The sequence below is a fragment of the Antedon mediterranea genome, chromosome 2, assembly GCF_964355755.1.
Source record: "Antedon mediterranea chromosome 2, ecAntMedi1.1, whole genome shotgun sequence".
In the NCBI taxonomy this organism is placed as follows: Eukaryota; Metazoa; Echinodermata; class Crinoidea; order Comatulida; family Antedonidae; genus Antedon; species Antedon mediterranea.
In genome coordinates, this window is record NC_092671.1 from 20457969 (window position 1) to 20475645 (window position 17677).

Below are 17677 nucleotides of genomic sequence, written 5' to 3' on the forward strand. Positions count from 1 at the left end.
ATTGTAAAGTATTTTAAACCTAAAGTAGTTTTAAAAATATCTTATGTTTTAATGTTTATGTTAATTTTATATTGATTTTATTATAGGCCTATTTCTAGTTTTATAGTAATAGTGTATTTAAGTAAATTTTAAAAGTATTCATGTATTTATTTAAGGTAGTTTACTTTGATACATAATGTCTTAATGTTTTTTAAATGTTATGGAGTGTACCGGTAATTTTTTGTTATAGGACCCCAACGAAATAAACCGTAAGGTTTTATTGGGTCATCCTGAGCTTTGTTTTTTACTTTTAAGTTTATATTACAACCGTCCATTATTGTATTGTTAATTATGTGCTCGAATGAAATTGAATTGAATTGACACCCATGTGCACATATTGCCAGTTTCATACGTATTGGCTTAAACCTGCAAGATATAGGTGCTTCTCTAGTATCTTAATCTAACTGATTCCACATGGTTAATGGGAACAATGCGTTGGAAATACAATTTATGTGATTCAGTATGACCATAGATTGAGGTCAACAACAGATGATCTTGTTGCACGACCATTATTGTCTCCGGAAAATGTAACGTAATCCTTGATATTAAGATCATTAATGTTAAGCAAGCATTGATGGAAGTAGTTAACATCCATATATTCTCTTCTATATGATAGGGGCAGTAAATTGAGCAAGGTTAGACGTTCTTTGTAATCTTGATCTGACTAAATCAAAATGTATTTGGTAGCTTTACGCTGTACACTTTCCAAACGTTGCATGTTACATTTGGATGTGCCACTCCACAATGAGCTAGCATACGCAAGGTTGGTTCTAACCAGGGAGGTGAATAACGTCCTAGTAATACTGATAGGGGCATTGTAACCCATAGCCCGTTTAATCATACCAAGTTTGCGATTACATTTAGAGACAACTTTGGTGACGTGCTCATTCGATTTAAGATGATTAGATATTTCGATCCCCAGATCATTGATACAATCAGGTCTAGCGAGACAAATACCTTTCATCCTGTAGTCATATATTACAGGGTTTCGTTTTCTAGTAATAGATATTATTTGAAATTTAGAAGGATTTAAACATAGATCCAAAATTCTGTACGACAAGTAAAGGTGTTACAAATAATAATCAACGCAATATGCGGACGATACAATTGTCATTCTCGATATTCGAAAGAGTCTATTTTGAGCACTATGAAAGTTCGTAAAAATGTTGCCAATATTTCTGGATTAAAAATAAATCAAGATAAATAAAAGTGATGTGTATAGGATCGGATAAACATATACTAAATAAATTTGAAGAGGATAACAAACTAAACAAAAGGTCCAACACTCTTACTTGGAGTTAAATTTACACTTGATCCTTCGAATCTGTTTACTCTGAACCTATTGACAAAATTAAAACGCTTACAACATTTGGTCCGCAGGAAATCTCACCCCAATTCGCAAGATAACGATAATTAAGACATTAATAGTGCCCATGCTTACTTTCTTGTTTACTGTGAAAGCCAATCCACATATCATTTTTCTTTTCATTTTGAATTGCAAATCGGATGAAATAAAAATAATACAACAATAGAAAAAAAAAAGGGGGGGGGGGGAAAGATTAAAATGGTCCATGTAGAGTCGTTTTGCTACTACGCACAGAAAGTATCATGGGTAAAACGCTTTCTAGATGAAAACAGGGGTCGTTGGAAAGTCATATGGCGAGACTTTTTACATCCTGCTGGGGGTAATTTGATTTGGTATTTAATATATCACATAATAACTCAATTCTTAATAGAATAAGTGACAGTTTGTTTTTTAAAAATGTTGAAGAAAAAAATAGCTAGCCTCAATGCAGTTCTGGCTTTACAATATTTTTCCTATATCATATATCGCTTACATGCAGATTTTCTTTTTCGATTTTGCATAATACTTTCGAAGGTTTGTAAGAATGAGTAATATTAATCTTTGGGACATATTAGAAAGAGCCTCATTTTATTTTTTAATAAAGGTATTCCAAGCCTGATTAATGGGTTTATCAAGGATAACCTTCCAATTTTGGGCCTGGAAGAATGAGTTTATAGGACAAAAATTAGCTTTGGAATAATTAGAATCAACTTTAAACGAGCATTCACTCTCTAGCTTGAAATAAAACATCAGAACCATGGTCACTTGCACCAATTGGAGAAAGAAAATATACTCTTTCAACCTCAAGTTCATTTTCAGTAAGAATAAAATCAAGCAAAGAGGGATTGTCACTACCACAGGCTATCATAAAATCATTCATATGTTGATAAAGAAAATTGTCAGAGCAAACGTCATAGAAAAGTTGCTGTTCGGTATTAGGACAACCCAAAACACAGTGATTCTACCAGTGGATCTCTTTGATATTTAAGTCACCTGTAATAATTAACTGGTCATGATTTGTGCCACGAATTTTAGAAATAGTGTTTTTAACCGAAAGGTTATATTCAGCAAGAGAATTTGGAAGACGATAAAGGCAGGCTAAAATCAAATTGTCCCTCAATTATCTTGTCAATTTTTCAGAGTATATTCTGTATAGTTAAAGACCCCTTCCCTGCAATTTTGGACGTTTTTTGGAAAATAATACATATATATCACTTTAAAAACATTAAACCATGTCATTCCTTGTCTTAAATGTATGTTTTATGGTAAATTATGATAAAAAGTGAGAAACAATGCACTACCTAAGTAGCTCGCGGCGATCGACCTCTCGTGGACGGTCTCAGGCCTAGCCTAGCTAGGCTTAGTTTTGTAGGCCTAGCTGGTAAACATCGGTAACGTACGAACATCGTACGCTAGCTATATACCTAGCCTGACGTTGTATAGTTGCTGCATTAATTGTCTTTCTATTTTTGCCAGACTCCGTTGATACAAATTGGGGAAAACCCGGTATTTTCGCTGAAAAGTTAGGAGTCTTCCATTTGTTTTGGCTTCACGATCGATCGAAAAGTGGGCGAATTACAGGTGAAAAACAAAAATATCAATCCGCGCGCAATGCATTTTGGGATTTATAGCGGGCCGCTATAATTATTAAAATCGATTTATTTTTCACATTTTTAACCGTTTAAAGACGAAAAAAGTTATCGCAATAGGACCATATAGTATTATTTTTACATTAAATATAGTTTGTGATCTTAAATTAGATCTAAAAAACGTAGGGAATGGGGCTTTAACAAAATGGTGAAAATATGTTAAATTTTAAAATTAGAAAAAAAATCAGAATTCACGTGAACCGTATTTTCATTTGTATGACGTATCATATGTATTGACTCCGGACCCAGCATTGCTGAGCTCCGGAAACAAGTAAACAAGTAAACAAGTAAATGACTTATTATAAAATTAAGAGAAAAAAGTTGATTTTTTTTCATCATTAATTACAAATAAACAATTTTTTAATTTCGATAAACAAACTATGACATTTTCTTGGACCGAAATAACAAACATTAGCTAGGTTCACATTCAGAAATTATCATGAGTTTCTTTATCATGATGTTCTATATGAACCTGCAGGAAGTCGTTAACGTGATCTTGTTTATCAAGTTAATTCCAGCTAACATTCTCTCACCATTATATGCAGAGACGAAATTCAACCAATCAGCGCTTGGTTATTTACTGCGTCATCGGCCACCCACCGGAAGAAGTCACCATTGTTGTAGTTTTGATTTCTTTGCCAGCTTCAACAAGTTGTTTTTGTTTTCTTAGGTTTAACCCACTATATTGTTTCGGACATCATACATCAAGTTAGTAAGACGATTAAAGAATGAAATATCGAAATCGGGAGAACGAACCAGAAATTAATGTGAAACATTGTGAGACTATTTCAAAAGCTAGCCTAGACCGTCGAACCTACACTCGATCCACCACAAAGGCATGCACGACCTTACGAAAAGGCAGACACTTCTGCTATTTGCATGCAAGCCGCAACTTGTATTATTTTGTAAACTATTGATTGTAAACCACGAAATGGATAATAAAATATCGTTGTGATGCATGTGTAGATGATTTCATATTCTTCAAATTAATTTATAGACTTGACAGGGAATAGATTTTTTAAACAAAGCTAATTCCTAAATAGCATCGTAAATTTCTAGGCCGAATTTTTTTTTTTCACAAAGTTAGTAGGGACTACTTACTAACTATTCTAGACCTAGATATGCATATTAAATATTTCTGTTATGAATTTCAGTAAATATAATAGATATAATAAAATAATAAAATATTCGATGTAGTACAGTTGTGTTGCGATTTAATAGACCAATGTATCATGTGACGGGACAAAAATACGTATAGCCTGGTGAATAAATTCGTCCACGTTCAATCCGTCGTGCAAATAGAGAGTGTACGGTGGAATGTTTGTTTGTGTACCAACTCCATTTACAAACAAGATGAGATTTTTATAGTTAAACTCATGTGTTTTGAAACCTAAAGTTCTTCAAAATTACGGAGTTAATAAATTTCATAAATTTTGGACGTTCTTTATTACTGCCGAAATTGTAACTACTTCGGAAAGGTAAGCGTGAGTAAGGTGAAATTACAGACGGGCCATGGGTTGTTTTCATATTAATTCATTTTAGTTATCACATTCAATAGAGCGCATCTCCGTTATTTGAGCCCGATTTTCGCACAAATTTTAGTATGTGCTTACTCAATTAATTATCTTTCTCATGAGTTATCAACATTTTCATTTTGATGACGTCATCACGTGTAAAAACTTGAATAACGTAGGTCGTGTAATATCACCTTCACGATATATTTGAATATTTGACAGCTCTTCAGAATTAAAGGTGACCTTAAAGATTATTACTTATTATGAAAGCTGATGAAATGTAGATATGAATTCATATAAAAATTAAGCCTATCGGATGTTGTGACGTTAACATATGGCCAGATGAAGTTAAAAAGTAGTTTTTTCATCTTTTTCGTCATAGTTATACAAATTTCAAAGAGCGCGCACAGCGCTTCTACGTGCCAGATTTTCTTCCAATTCTTATATTTATTTGCTCAATTCATTATCTTTCGAAATTGTCATCTTTGAGTTTATTTTGATAATTCCATCATACCAAAAAATTAGAACATGATGTGTGTCCCGTAATTTCACCTATGCTACACTGTATATAGATATACAGTATATACTGTACATATTGTATATGGCATATAATAGGCACAACGCATCATGTCATAGGATGGCGTACATCAACTTTTTACGATCGTATGTTAACGTACATGCATGTTTAAAAAGTGTTAATTTCATTAAAATGATAAAAATGATCACCTATAATTCGTCAAAGTGACGAATTAAATTCTAGTTCTAAAATGTCTTCTTTTTTTTTTTTAATATAACAGAATTAGACTTTGGTAGTAATATAGACGATTATTTATCAAAAAGCACAATAAGCAACCAGAGGTAAATCATAGATATGGTGTTGTTACATTAAAATGTATCTGACCTTAACATAATCATACTGGCACAATGAATGGCTTTCAATGTCAAAGTCGGAAAATACAAGACTGACGGTGCTTCCTTGGTTCACTGTAATAATCCAGAAACACTCTGCATTGTGACCATAAGAATATGGATAATTTGGTGATGTAAAAGATCCAGTTGGTGTTGTCAATTCACCACCACAACCTTGTAAAAATAATCAATAAAAATTGCTATTGAGTATCTTGGTATAACAGACATAAACATAAATATAATATAAAATAAATAAATGAGTTTTTCAGTCTTTGAACTTGTTTTTCTACCTGTAGAACTTCCGTCCCATTCCATTCGGAATCCATCCGCTGTCTGAGAATTATCAGAGACAAACTTTAAGTAGATGCGATTACTATGAGATATAATAACTGATGGATTGATATCAGTTCCACAATAAGTGCCGATCAAAGGTGATGTTGCATACCCACCATTCCTAAAATTTAAGCAACATTGTATAATGTCATTAGTTTTTGCTAAATGGCAAGAAGAAATGCAGTAAAGTAAATAATAATAATAATAATAAAAATAAGTAGATTTAATTCGTCACTATGACAAATTATAGGTTATATGCATTGATTTAAATAAAGATAATTTATTGTTACAAGATATATTGATTGATTTTCTCAGAATCTTTAATCATTTATATATATGATAGTGTCTTCCTAACGTAAATACAATGGCCGTTATCACAATCTGATCAAAGATTCCTCTGCGTATAATGTCATAAACCACATTTGTTACATAATAATAGACATAAGTTACTTTTTTTCTAGATTTCATTATAAAGTATGTGTATAATCTTTACACTAAGAAATACAATTGAACAAACAATACGGATAAAAAAAAATCTTATTTCGTTTCGTTTCCCAAGGTGAGACTCGATCTCGTTACCTTGAATGCCATAGACATGAGCACAGGCAACCGAGCCACACACAACTGACTAAAAGTTGTAGAAAGATTTGTCCGTGTATTTACTATGCAGTAACCACTTGGTGCGGATAGATTATTAATTACATACCGCAGTATATATATTATATATATAGACATTTTAAGAAAGAAAGTTAGTGTTAAGTTTTTTATTTCGGCCTAAGAAAATGTCATCATTTGTTTGATTGTCAAAATTAATTTTTTGAAATTTAATATGCAATTAATGATGACTTAATAAACTTTTGTTCTCTTAATTTCATAATAAATCATACATATGATACATACACTTTGAGAAAATGAAATGCAAAAATGCGCACCGTGAAAACATAATCACATCGATTCCTGGCCATAAGGAATATACTCTGAAAAATTGACTTACCTAGATGAAACTGATAAAGATAATTGACGGACAAAATATTGACGGACAAAATTGTGCTAAGGAAAGAATAAATAAATAAAGATTCTGACAGAATCAATAAGGTTATATGCATGATAATGCATATAGCCTAATAATAATATCCTGGATTTATATAGCCTAATGTTGTGAAACCTCTAAGCGCTGAACATTATTACCCCAGTCTAATTTTTGGATACATACTCCCACAATGCCGCTAGAAATCAGTTGTGTCTTGATCTAGTGGAGAGAGGCAAACGTAAGTAAAGTATCTTGCCTACGGATACAAGCAATGCGGCGGGAGTTTGATTCGAACCTTAATCTCACGATCACTAGTCCAACATCCAACACACTGCGCCATATGCCCTCACAAAATAACAAAACAATGTATCAGGAAGACATTTGTAATTAATTTAATTTGTAATGTATAAACTGAACAAAAACAATAGTATTCCAATACCTAATTTCAAGATAGTCATACACACAGTTAGTATGCACTTCGAGGAAGAATGATGTAAAGTTGAGTCGAATTTGTTGGCCCTCATTGACTGTGATACCCCATACGCATTCTCTATTGTGAGGATAGCCATCTGGGAATCCTGGTGATGTAATTACACCTGTGTTTGTGAAATAATATCCTCCACAAGCTGGAAACAAAATGAAAGGTTAAACATTTATTACAAAACTACTAAAACCTAAAAGAGAGTTTATGGCAATGACATTTAAGCGTGGTTCCCACTAGCGACGCAACGCAAGGACGTAACGCAATGCAAGGGAATTGACTAATCACAAGCGATGGCTTATTCGCTTGTGATTGCTAACTGTCTATAACTTCGCTTGTCATTGGTTAACACGCTTGCGTTGCGTTTACGTCCTTGCGTTACGTTCTAGTGGGAACCAAGCTTAATGCTGTAGCCTGGCGCGACTCACCGCGATTGAGATTTTTGTAGTGTGACCGAACGTGGACCGACTTGCGCCTGGCTTGAAATCAATTTCAGTCCAGGCAACTCAACCCAGACGCGCTACCCAGATTGACCCTGGGTTGACCTTAGCGTAACCAGGATTGACATTTTTTTGGAACCTGGCAAATCACAGTCATCAAATCTGTGTTTTTTTATCGGGAATTTTAGTGGACGGATATCCACATGACTTGTGGATCGCCGACAGGTTTTGTGCATTAATTTTTCTTGTAATCTGAGGTCCTTCGTACCTATCACCGGCATTTTGTATGCTGTGCATTGCTATCTAGTGATTGAATTGAAGACGAACTCAGCATCGGCTAGCCTACTATTAGATAGGATGCCGCCTGTCTGCGGGGGGGGGCCTAAACCTCTATATTAATATTATGCTTACGATCAGTCGATTACATATATATATTTTAAATTGAAATCATCTATAACAAACAAAATGTATTGGCCTAATGCATTTTAAATAAAATTGTAAGTATATGTACTACAGATTGGCTCACATAAGTAGCCAATCAGATAGGCAGAAGTTTGGGTTGGTAGGGATCAACATTAGCAGAGAGATATATTAGTTTACTACTGTATATAACTTTTGATTATAGATGCTTGAAACAAGTATAGTTATGAGTTGAATGGAATACAAAGATTGTAAAGTAAATTAAATTAATAATTTAAAAAAAGGAAATTTGGGCCACTGTAAACCAATATTAATTATCCAGAACTTATGTTTATGTTAACTAAGGTTTTATTTATTTGTTACTTTTAATTCCATTTGGGCTGTTAGTGAACATGGGGATACAGTACAGCCACAGTGACAATTAAAATTCTTGGTTTGTTGTTCAGTGAAAACACTTGCTTTTAGCACAGGTCAGTTAAAATTTTAAAAGGCTAGATATTCAGGTCAGAATGGCAAAACTCAAATTGTCTACAGAATCGATTATTATCGCAAAAAGAAGTGTTATCGAATAATATGTTAAGCCACACTGTGTTTCTTTTGCAATCTTTTTTATTCTGATTGCTTTTATTTAGTTCTATTACCAACCAAGTAATCAAAACTTTTAAAAGTAACATTAAATCCATTTTAATTTTTATTAACAATACACAAAATCACACTTACATTCTGAATGATAAATGAACAGCAGAGCAAAGAAAGTATTTTAACACAACTTGCCTTTATTTTGTAAACTATTGATTTTTAACCACGAAATGGATACATGTGTGGATGATTTCATATTCTTCAATTTATAGACTTGACGGGGAATAAATTTTTTAAACAAAGCTAATTCCTAAATAGACATCAAAAATGTCTAGGCCAAATTGTTTTTTCTTCACAAAGTAAAATATGTATTGTACAGGCCAGTAGCCAGGGTTTTTTTTGGGGTTCGGGCAATCCCTCACTCTTGCGCGAACCCCCCTTTACCAGCAAACCCCCTTGAGTGGCCGAGCGGTTAAGACAGTGGAACCGTAATTACGTAGCCATAACATCGGCAGGGGTTCGAGGCTCACTCACTCCATGGTTCTGGTGGTAGAACGAGTCTTCTCGGATAAGGACTATAAACCGTAGGTCCAGTGTACACATCTAGCTCGTGTGCACTTTAAGAACCTAGTACATCTTTCGAGACGAGTAGGAGGTTACCCCGGTGTATTAGTACATCACAGCCACTGATCACCAACTGGGCCCTCTGGGAGACCAGTCTTTGACTGAAGAGGTTACCCAGTATAAATATATATTTCAATTTCAATTTCAAAAACAAAGTGCCCACTTCCAAAATTGTGCAATTAATTATCAATTAGAGAATACTGTAGTGTACAAAATAATTGCTCTGCATAACTCAGATTGTAGTAGGTAAAAAATGTCTCTGTAAGCGGATTAAAACCACTAAAATTGCTCTGAGAGCCAAAGCTTCCAGAAGGCTTTGGCCCCTGCACACTCAAGAAAACTCCCCTCTGATGCATTCTGGCTACGGGCCTGTTGTATGTAAACGGTGGGGGTAGGGCCTACTTAATAACTATTCTACACCTATACAGTATATGCATATTAAATATTGTTGTCATGAATTTCAGTAAATACATTCAAATTAAGTACTGTAATGTAATAATAAATATTCGATGTAGTACAGTCGTGGTGTGATTTAATAGACCAATGTATCATGTGACTAAAAATATGTATAGCCTGGTGAATAAATTCGTCCACGTTCAATCCGTCGTGCAAATAGAGAGTGTACGGTGGAATGTTTGTTTGTGTAAATAAATCACTTACCAACTCCATTTTTCAAACAAGATGAGGTTTTTATAGTTAAAATCATGTTAAAAAATCTAAGTTTTGCAAAATTACGGAGTTAATAAATATTATCGATTTTGAACGTTCTTTATTACTGCCGAGATTGTAACAACTTCGGAAAGGTAAGCGTGAGTGAGGTAAAATTACAGACGGGCCAGGTTTGTTTTCAAACTAATTCACGCTCACTACTTAGGCCTACTTTTTGACACGAAATATTTGAGGAAAAGATGCCATGGCTCATCCGCAAGAGAACCATGGACAACAAAATGTGTGTTTGGCCTTTTACGCATCAGTGCACCTCATTAGCATACTTATATCACGATGTTAAATTCTATGTGAACGCTCTTCCTGTTAACGTGATATTCAATATCACGATACGAAAGCACGATAAAATCTTGTGAACGTTGCTATTAACAATGTTTAACATCATTAACAAATTGAAAAATAAATTAGGCACAACTTTTAAGTAATAGAAAAGTCACATGGTCGTGGAATACTTCAGTTCCCTTCCATTTGTAAGAATAAACATTTATAGGATGATTTATGTAGGTTATAACTATTATTAGTTACAGGATAACTCCTTGTGATTGTACGAAATCATCATCATCTTTTTTTTCTTCTTTCTTTCTGTAATTTTTGTGTTACGCGTATCTGTAAAACTTGCAAACATAACATTTCGTAACTTTCTCAACATATTGTCATTCATATGAAGTTGTGCAGCGAACCTTTTCAGCATGTTTACAATTGCGCAAAATGACTTACGCACGATTTATGAATTTCGCGTATTTAACATAGGTCAAAAACCAAATAACATTTTAAATTGAAACTTTGCAAAAGTTTATTTGATATCATGCGCTAATTTTCTGTGGAAAAAAATTGTGTTTTACAAAAAGTTACGCGCGCACGCGCATTTAAAATTTAAAATTGCAAAAAAACAATTTCTAATCAACTTTCTACGCGTTTCATGTCATTTTGATTCCCACGCGTGCGCACATAGCATTACAAGCATCATTTTTTGAGTGATTTCTTTTTTTCCAGCCTTTTCCAGTAATTTTACCAACTTTTAAACTATTTCGACGTAAAATGACGTCATACGAGCACCTAGAATTGGACAATTTGCGCGCGATTTTGATGAAAAAATTCAAAAATTTGTCAAAATGATGCCTTTTCTTAAACAGTCGTAATTTCTAAACTAAACAATGACAGTTATTTTTATTACATATTCTGGAAGTTGATGAGTTGTAGATATCGGGATCATGCATTAATATGGCTAACCGTACGTTGTGACGTCATCAGATGGCCACGCGAATATAAAATATAGGATTTTTGTATCTTTCATCATAGCTCATCACAGTTAATAGAGCGCATCTCCACTTATCCTTTTTCCATTTTCAGCCCGATTTTGATATTGTCTAGGTCAATCAACTGTCTTTCGCATGAGTTAAAAATATTTTAATTTTTGTGACGCCATCATGTCTAAAAATGTAAATAACATGGGTCACTTATTTTCATCTTTACAGTAAATTTCAATCTGTTATAGCTCATCAGAATAAAAAGTGATAATCATGATTAAAACGTTTTCTGGAAGCTATTGGATTGTAGATACGAATTCATTTAAAAATGTTGCCAATCAGATGTTGTGACGTCATCATATGGCCAGTTGAATAAAAATTGTCGTATTTTCACCTTTTGCGTCATAGTTCATCACATTTAAACGAGCGTGCATCTATATTTTACGTATTCAAATTTTTTCTACACGTTAATATGTTGTTCCTGAGATAATTTCCCTCCGAAATTGCTATCTTAGTGTTTCATTTTGATACTGTCGCCATGTTAAAAATATGAATCAACGGCGTGTCCTCTAATTTCACCTATTCTGTATGTAATAATGTATACTTATACTGTTTATACTGTAGGCCTATATGACACAAAATTGACAGAATTCAGCAATAACAACATATCATATTCTTCAGTTCAGGTCATAATGCCATAATTTTTTTCTGTGTGCAAAATTCCAACGTATGACGTGCACGCAGCGTTTGTTGTGCGGATAACTAACTCGTCAAAGTGACGAGTTTAAATCTAGTTGATATATAGTTCTGTATTTATTTTTGTTGCAATTAATTTCAATTACTGACCGCATACATTGCATACTTATAATAAGCATTTAGCCTACCAGAAGTGTAATGTTAAACTTAATGTCAATTCTTTTTGTATCAATGGATTTAAAGCATAGAAAATGAGACTTCAATTGTAACTCCTGCATATATTATAATTTTGCATACATTTGACAAGTTTCCTTGGCGCTGTTGAAAAATCTGTTAATCAGCGGGGCTCATACCCGTCTTCGACAGGTACTAATGCTAGTAACCCATAAATATTCAGTTCAACAGAATAACAATTTGTAACTTTTAAGGTTGAAGAATTTCGTAATTATTATGATGGTCTGAAAATCCAATGACTGTAGCCACTAAAAACATACAGTAAAACGTGTGTTTTACAAATTTTGAATCGTCAATTTTACGAATAAGCTATGATGATGACATCATCGACAACAAATAAATAATTGATTTCTAAGTCCAAATGAATACATATCGGTAAGGCCTCGAAAAAAAAAAGGTAAACTATGTAAACTACAGTACATATATGCTGTTGTGGTCATTTGGTATTATAGGATCGGGTATAGGATGATTCCGAGTTGTTAGGTCCAATAACAGTTCACGTTCAAATACCCTTTTTGTATAACGTATGATTTTTTTTAGAAGGCATAAATAAAAAAAGAAATCAACCCACTCACTAACTTTATTTGGAACATAATGTACACACAGCTGGTTTTTAAATGTTTTATTTTTTAGCAATGCACTCTTTTGCTGTTGTTGTTTATTTAAGGCCTAGTAAGAAGAAAACATGCAAAAGGAGAATGGTGTATTAACTTTAAAACTTACCAGTTGTGGCATCCAGTCCTACATATGAAGCAGTAAAGCCTTCTTGTGCTACACTTGAATCTGTGTGGAATACCACAGTAATCACATTGCCAGAACTAGTAAATTGGGGTGGAGGAGTGGTGCCACAAAATCTAAATTAAATTAATAAAGTAGTATTAGAATTTTGAAAATAGTAAAAGAAACAAAAACTACTCTAAACAAGGATTTACTATGTTAAATGTGTTAGAACTAAAAAAAACAAGTTAAAGATGTATTGTCCTCCAAATATATCTTTAAACCTAAAACAGTACAAGCCAGAATAATTAACTTGATATACAGTACAAATATTATGTTAGGAAGAGTTGAGATAAACTAAAAAATGTCCTGTAATATCTACTGTGGTTAAGCTATGGTTACACCCTCTATTGGAGTTAAATTGCAGTCTAGTGTTTGGTTTCTTCTGCATATAAATGCAATAAATACACCAGTTAATCATCAGATAAACAAACCAACAAACAATAAAGAAACACTAAAACAGTACAAAGAAAATAATTAACATTATATACTGCAATATTCAATTCACAGCATCGGATTAGTTATGTTAGCATGTCTGAATTCAATTGATCGACAACATTGTCACGATGTTGGTCTGCAGTGACTGGAGGGAAAAACACAAAACAGTGGCTGGATGGGAAAATACAAAAAAAACAACAAAAAAAACACAAAGCTAACCTCAAGAAGTTCAGCAGACAATTACAACACAAAGAAACAAGCAAAGTTTGTATAGAAATATTTAGTGCATATCTGGAAGTGACAACCGCTTTAATCATTCCTAATGAATATTGAATGCAGTAATGAAGCAGAATACTACTTCTTCACTGCAATAGAATGCTTTGGCCAAGTGGTATATAAACACAAATATTGACTGGGGTTTTATCGGGGCACATACTATGCTACAAGTTTGTGAATAATACAGTATTAGTATAGTACAGTACATATTAGCTAATTGTGCAAAAGATTATAGTGCCCAATCACCAATAGAACAGTGGTGCAACAAATATGTTACCTGCCAACAAATCCAGGAATGGCAGAACGGTTTGTTGCTACTGTTGAGTTTTTACTCTCAACAACACCGGAACTGTGAAAAATATAATTTTTAAATGAAATAATGAAACAATAAAATAAAATCAGCATCAAAACTTTTAAGAACAGCTTCATCTATAGAGCACCACATACCTGAATTTGCTATCCACCAAACTAAGAAATGTGGTAACAATAAATAATTTTAAGTCTGCTCTAAAAAAATATTTAATCCCAAAAGAAAAAACTCAACGTTTTGTATAGTATTGTAGGCTATATTGTTGTATTTAAGTACATATATAATATATATATATATTTTTTTAAACATAGTTCATCCGTTTTTCTTTTTCCATATGTTTTTTTTATAATGTTTATATGGGGGCCCCTTGATTGTCAGCATATGCTGTTTAGGGTCACCCTCACTAAATAAGGTTTAATAAAATATAAAATAAATAAAGATGATATGCATTTATAATTATCAAAAATTAAAAAGACATGCTACTCTATGCTTAAACAAAAAATCTATTGTTTTATGAATTTCAATTTGACAAATAGAAAAAAACAATCTACAAGAAAACAAGGGAGAAAATAAAATATACACATCATTTGCATATTATCTTATAGTATGTTCAATTTTAAAGTACTTATACTTTTATTTTATAATATTAAGTATGGTAAGTATATTATTTATTTTATACGGTATGTTACCAGCATTATTATGATATTTTGAAACAAAAAGATGAATAAATGTATGACAAATTACCTTCCATAGAGAGGATTTACTGCATCAGTACTGTTATCGTACACCTCAACATAATCATAAATACAGTTATGATGGGTTTCCAAACTAAAAGTTTCAAAAGTCAAGCGAATGATGTATCCATCTTCTACCGTCACTACATAGAAACAATCCACACCATGTGGGTACTCATTTCCATTTGTGGGTGAACTAAATATACCGGTTTGATCTGTATATCTACCACCGCAGCCATCTGTATATGAAAAATAGTAATTAGTATATACTAGCAGTTTTTCTTCCTTAATATGTGGTTATTTGCATATTATTATAATAAAAGCGGACTCTACCCCGATAAAAGTACTTTGACAAATTACTGTATTAAAAAAAACAAATTGTATCAAGAATAAAAGTAGATTGATTGATTGAGTTTAATACACAAAGTATTCCTTTACAAGCATCTGTAAACTAAAAAATAAAAGCAATACTGGATTTTGTTGTAAACAATCCTAATTAGCATCATGCATAATGCATACTCATGGTTTGAAATCTTTGTTTACTTTCACTTACGACGATTTTCCAGACGAAATGTAATCAAATTAATTTACCTGTTAATTAGGTAAAATTGTTGTTTTTGGCTCGAATTTTCGATTTAAAGTGATTAACTTTAATATTACTTTGATATGGCCAATTTAAATTTAGAATATTTTGACCTCCATTTTTTGTGTTTCAAGGGACAATACATCTTTAATTATTACAAAAAAATCTAATCCTTGTAGTGGTGTATCGATACATGAATTTATGTACTTTACTATTTCAATTGACTATGACAGTGACAACAAAGTATTAAATTGCAAATATTTTATTAGTGGTATATTATTTATAAAACATGAAAACAACTATTTCAATACTGAGTGGATAAAAGAGTATATTTAAAAATTGTTCCTCTTTGCACCAATCCTTCAACCCTAATGTTACATACAAAACACAAATTTGGTTTGTTTACATTTGACTAAAAAAATTGGACTCATTTTTCTCTCGGAAGTAATTCCCAGGGTGCTAATTTTTGTATGTAGACAGCATAGATTTTTAATAAAAAATGACAATTTTATTTAATTTTGAGACAATTAAATAGTTTGTATGTAATATGTATAAAAATTAAAATTGTTTTAAATGGTTTTGTTATATAACTTACCTCCTCCAGGTATTTCATTGTCAAAATCATAGGTTGCTCGGAATCCATAGTTACTAATACTACCATCAGTTTCAAAACGAAGAAGCATTGTATTGCCAGTACTTGATACAGGTGGAGGGAGGTAAGAACCACACAGGTTTGAAATAAGATCATTTTCATTTGCACTACTACTATCATATATCTGAAATAATACAATATCTTTCGTAATGTTTTCAGAGTGGCATTGTCGAGGAATTCAGGGATCAAATTTACAAGATAATAGTTTAAAACTATCCATCATAGGAAATATGGAAAAATATGACATATATTATAAAACCATTCAAACTAACAGAAGAAGTTAAAATAATATCTTTGTTCCACATAAACAATATCGATCTCCCAAAAAATAATATGGCAATAGCCCTTAAAATGATTAAACATTTAAGAGTACTTGTCACCAAAAATCAGACATATTCATAAATTAGTGGCAAGGGTTAAAATTTCGAATTGGTTCATATTTTGTACATTGGTAGACCTTAATTAAGGAAAACTGATGTGTAGTAATATCGCTTAGTTTTCGAGAAAATCGAGAAATATCGATTTTCAGCCAATTTTGTTAATTGTTGGTGTCTAATTTACATTAATTTTAACAGCCTCTGGAAGCCAAACGTAACAACCTATTGTTTTAATATTTTACCCTTACGTTAACTAGCATATTGAAAATAATTTTGTAAAGTTTCAAAAAAATTCAATTAATCCTAAGAATTTTACTAATTAATTACTAATTAGCATATATAAAACTCGTATAAAGCCAAACTGTTACTAGGAAATAATATAAACACAAACTAATAATAAATTTGTGGTCAAATTTCAACGATTTAACCTAAAATGAAATTAGGCAATTACTATCTGAGCTCAACATTATAACTCGCTTAGCTTCATCAAGCCTGTTATGTTTTCCACTAGGTGAATTTATTCACGCGGACTGATGATTTTCAGTTTTTGTTTCAGTGTTCGAGGTTACAAGTAACAATGACTTTAGCATCTTACGGCAAGTTGAACAAATAAAAAGTGTAACAATTTGAATTACATGAAATATATACAAATATATATTTGCTAATACCCCTATTGCACTTGGCTCCCTCTTTCCCCTTGCTTTGGATGCGATTAGAGAGATCTGGCGGCACTCTACATATGTTGTTATTTCCTCAAGACCAACCTAAACCAATTTCCGATCATATTTTTAGTTTGTGTTTAAATTGCAATTTAATTCAAATTTATTCCAGGAACTTTGAGTTTATCTTTAAAGTTTGTTTCTCGTAATAAAAGTTTGGCTCAAAACTTAATAGCTAAATAGAGAACAATAGGTACATCTGATTGATCTTGCCGACAGATAAAATTTTAATAATAATAACATTTCTTACAATCTTGTGGCTCTTGCGGAGTGCAAAATAGTTTCCCCAATTCTTTTTTTACTTGATTCATAAATATTAGTATCTATACTTTAGATTGACGATTTTTTTATTTAAAAAAAATTTTTCGCACATGAAAAAAACTTTTAAAGAGTTTTATATATGCTAATTAGTAATTAATTTAGGAAAAATCTTAGGATTTATTCAAATTGTTTGAAACTTTACTAAATAATTGTCCAGGTGCTAGATAACGTAAGAGTAAAATATTAAAACGCTAGGTTGTTACGTTTGGCTTCCACACGCTGTT

At 32.3% G+C, this 17677-nt stretch overlaps 1 protein-coding gene across 2 annotated transcripts in view; it reads right to left on the reverse strand.

Moving 5' to 3' along the window:
• LOC140040708 (cubilin-like) overlaps positions 1-17677 on the reverse strand; it is a 143223-nt gene that overhangs the window by 79850 nt on the left and 45696 nt on the right. Inside the window, exons 18-24 of one of the 2 annotated variants that reach the window (XM_072086837.1) lie at positions 15980-16160; positions 14812-15040; positions 14035-14106; positions 12990-13120; positions 7259-7445; positions 5747-5910; positions 5449-5630 (exon numbers count right to left, since the gene is read on the reverse strand). In XM_072086837.1, the coding sequence (XP_071942938.1) occupies positions 5449-5630; positions 5747-5910; positions 7259-7445; positions 12990-13120; positions 14035-14106; positions 14812-15040; positions 15980-16160 (1146 nt within the window). The remainder of the gene's footprint in view (positions 1-5448; positions 5631-5746; positions 5911-7258; positions 7446-12989; positions 13121-14034; positions 14107-14811; positions 15041-15979; positions 16161-17677) is intronic. The other variant, XM_072086838.1, reaches the window with a different exon arrangement.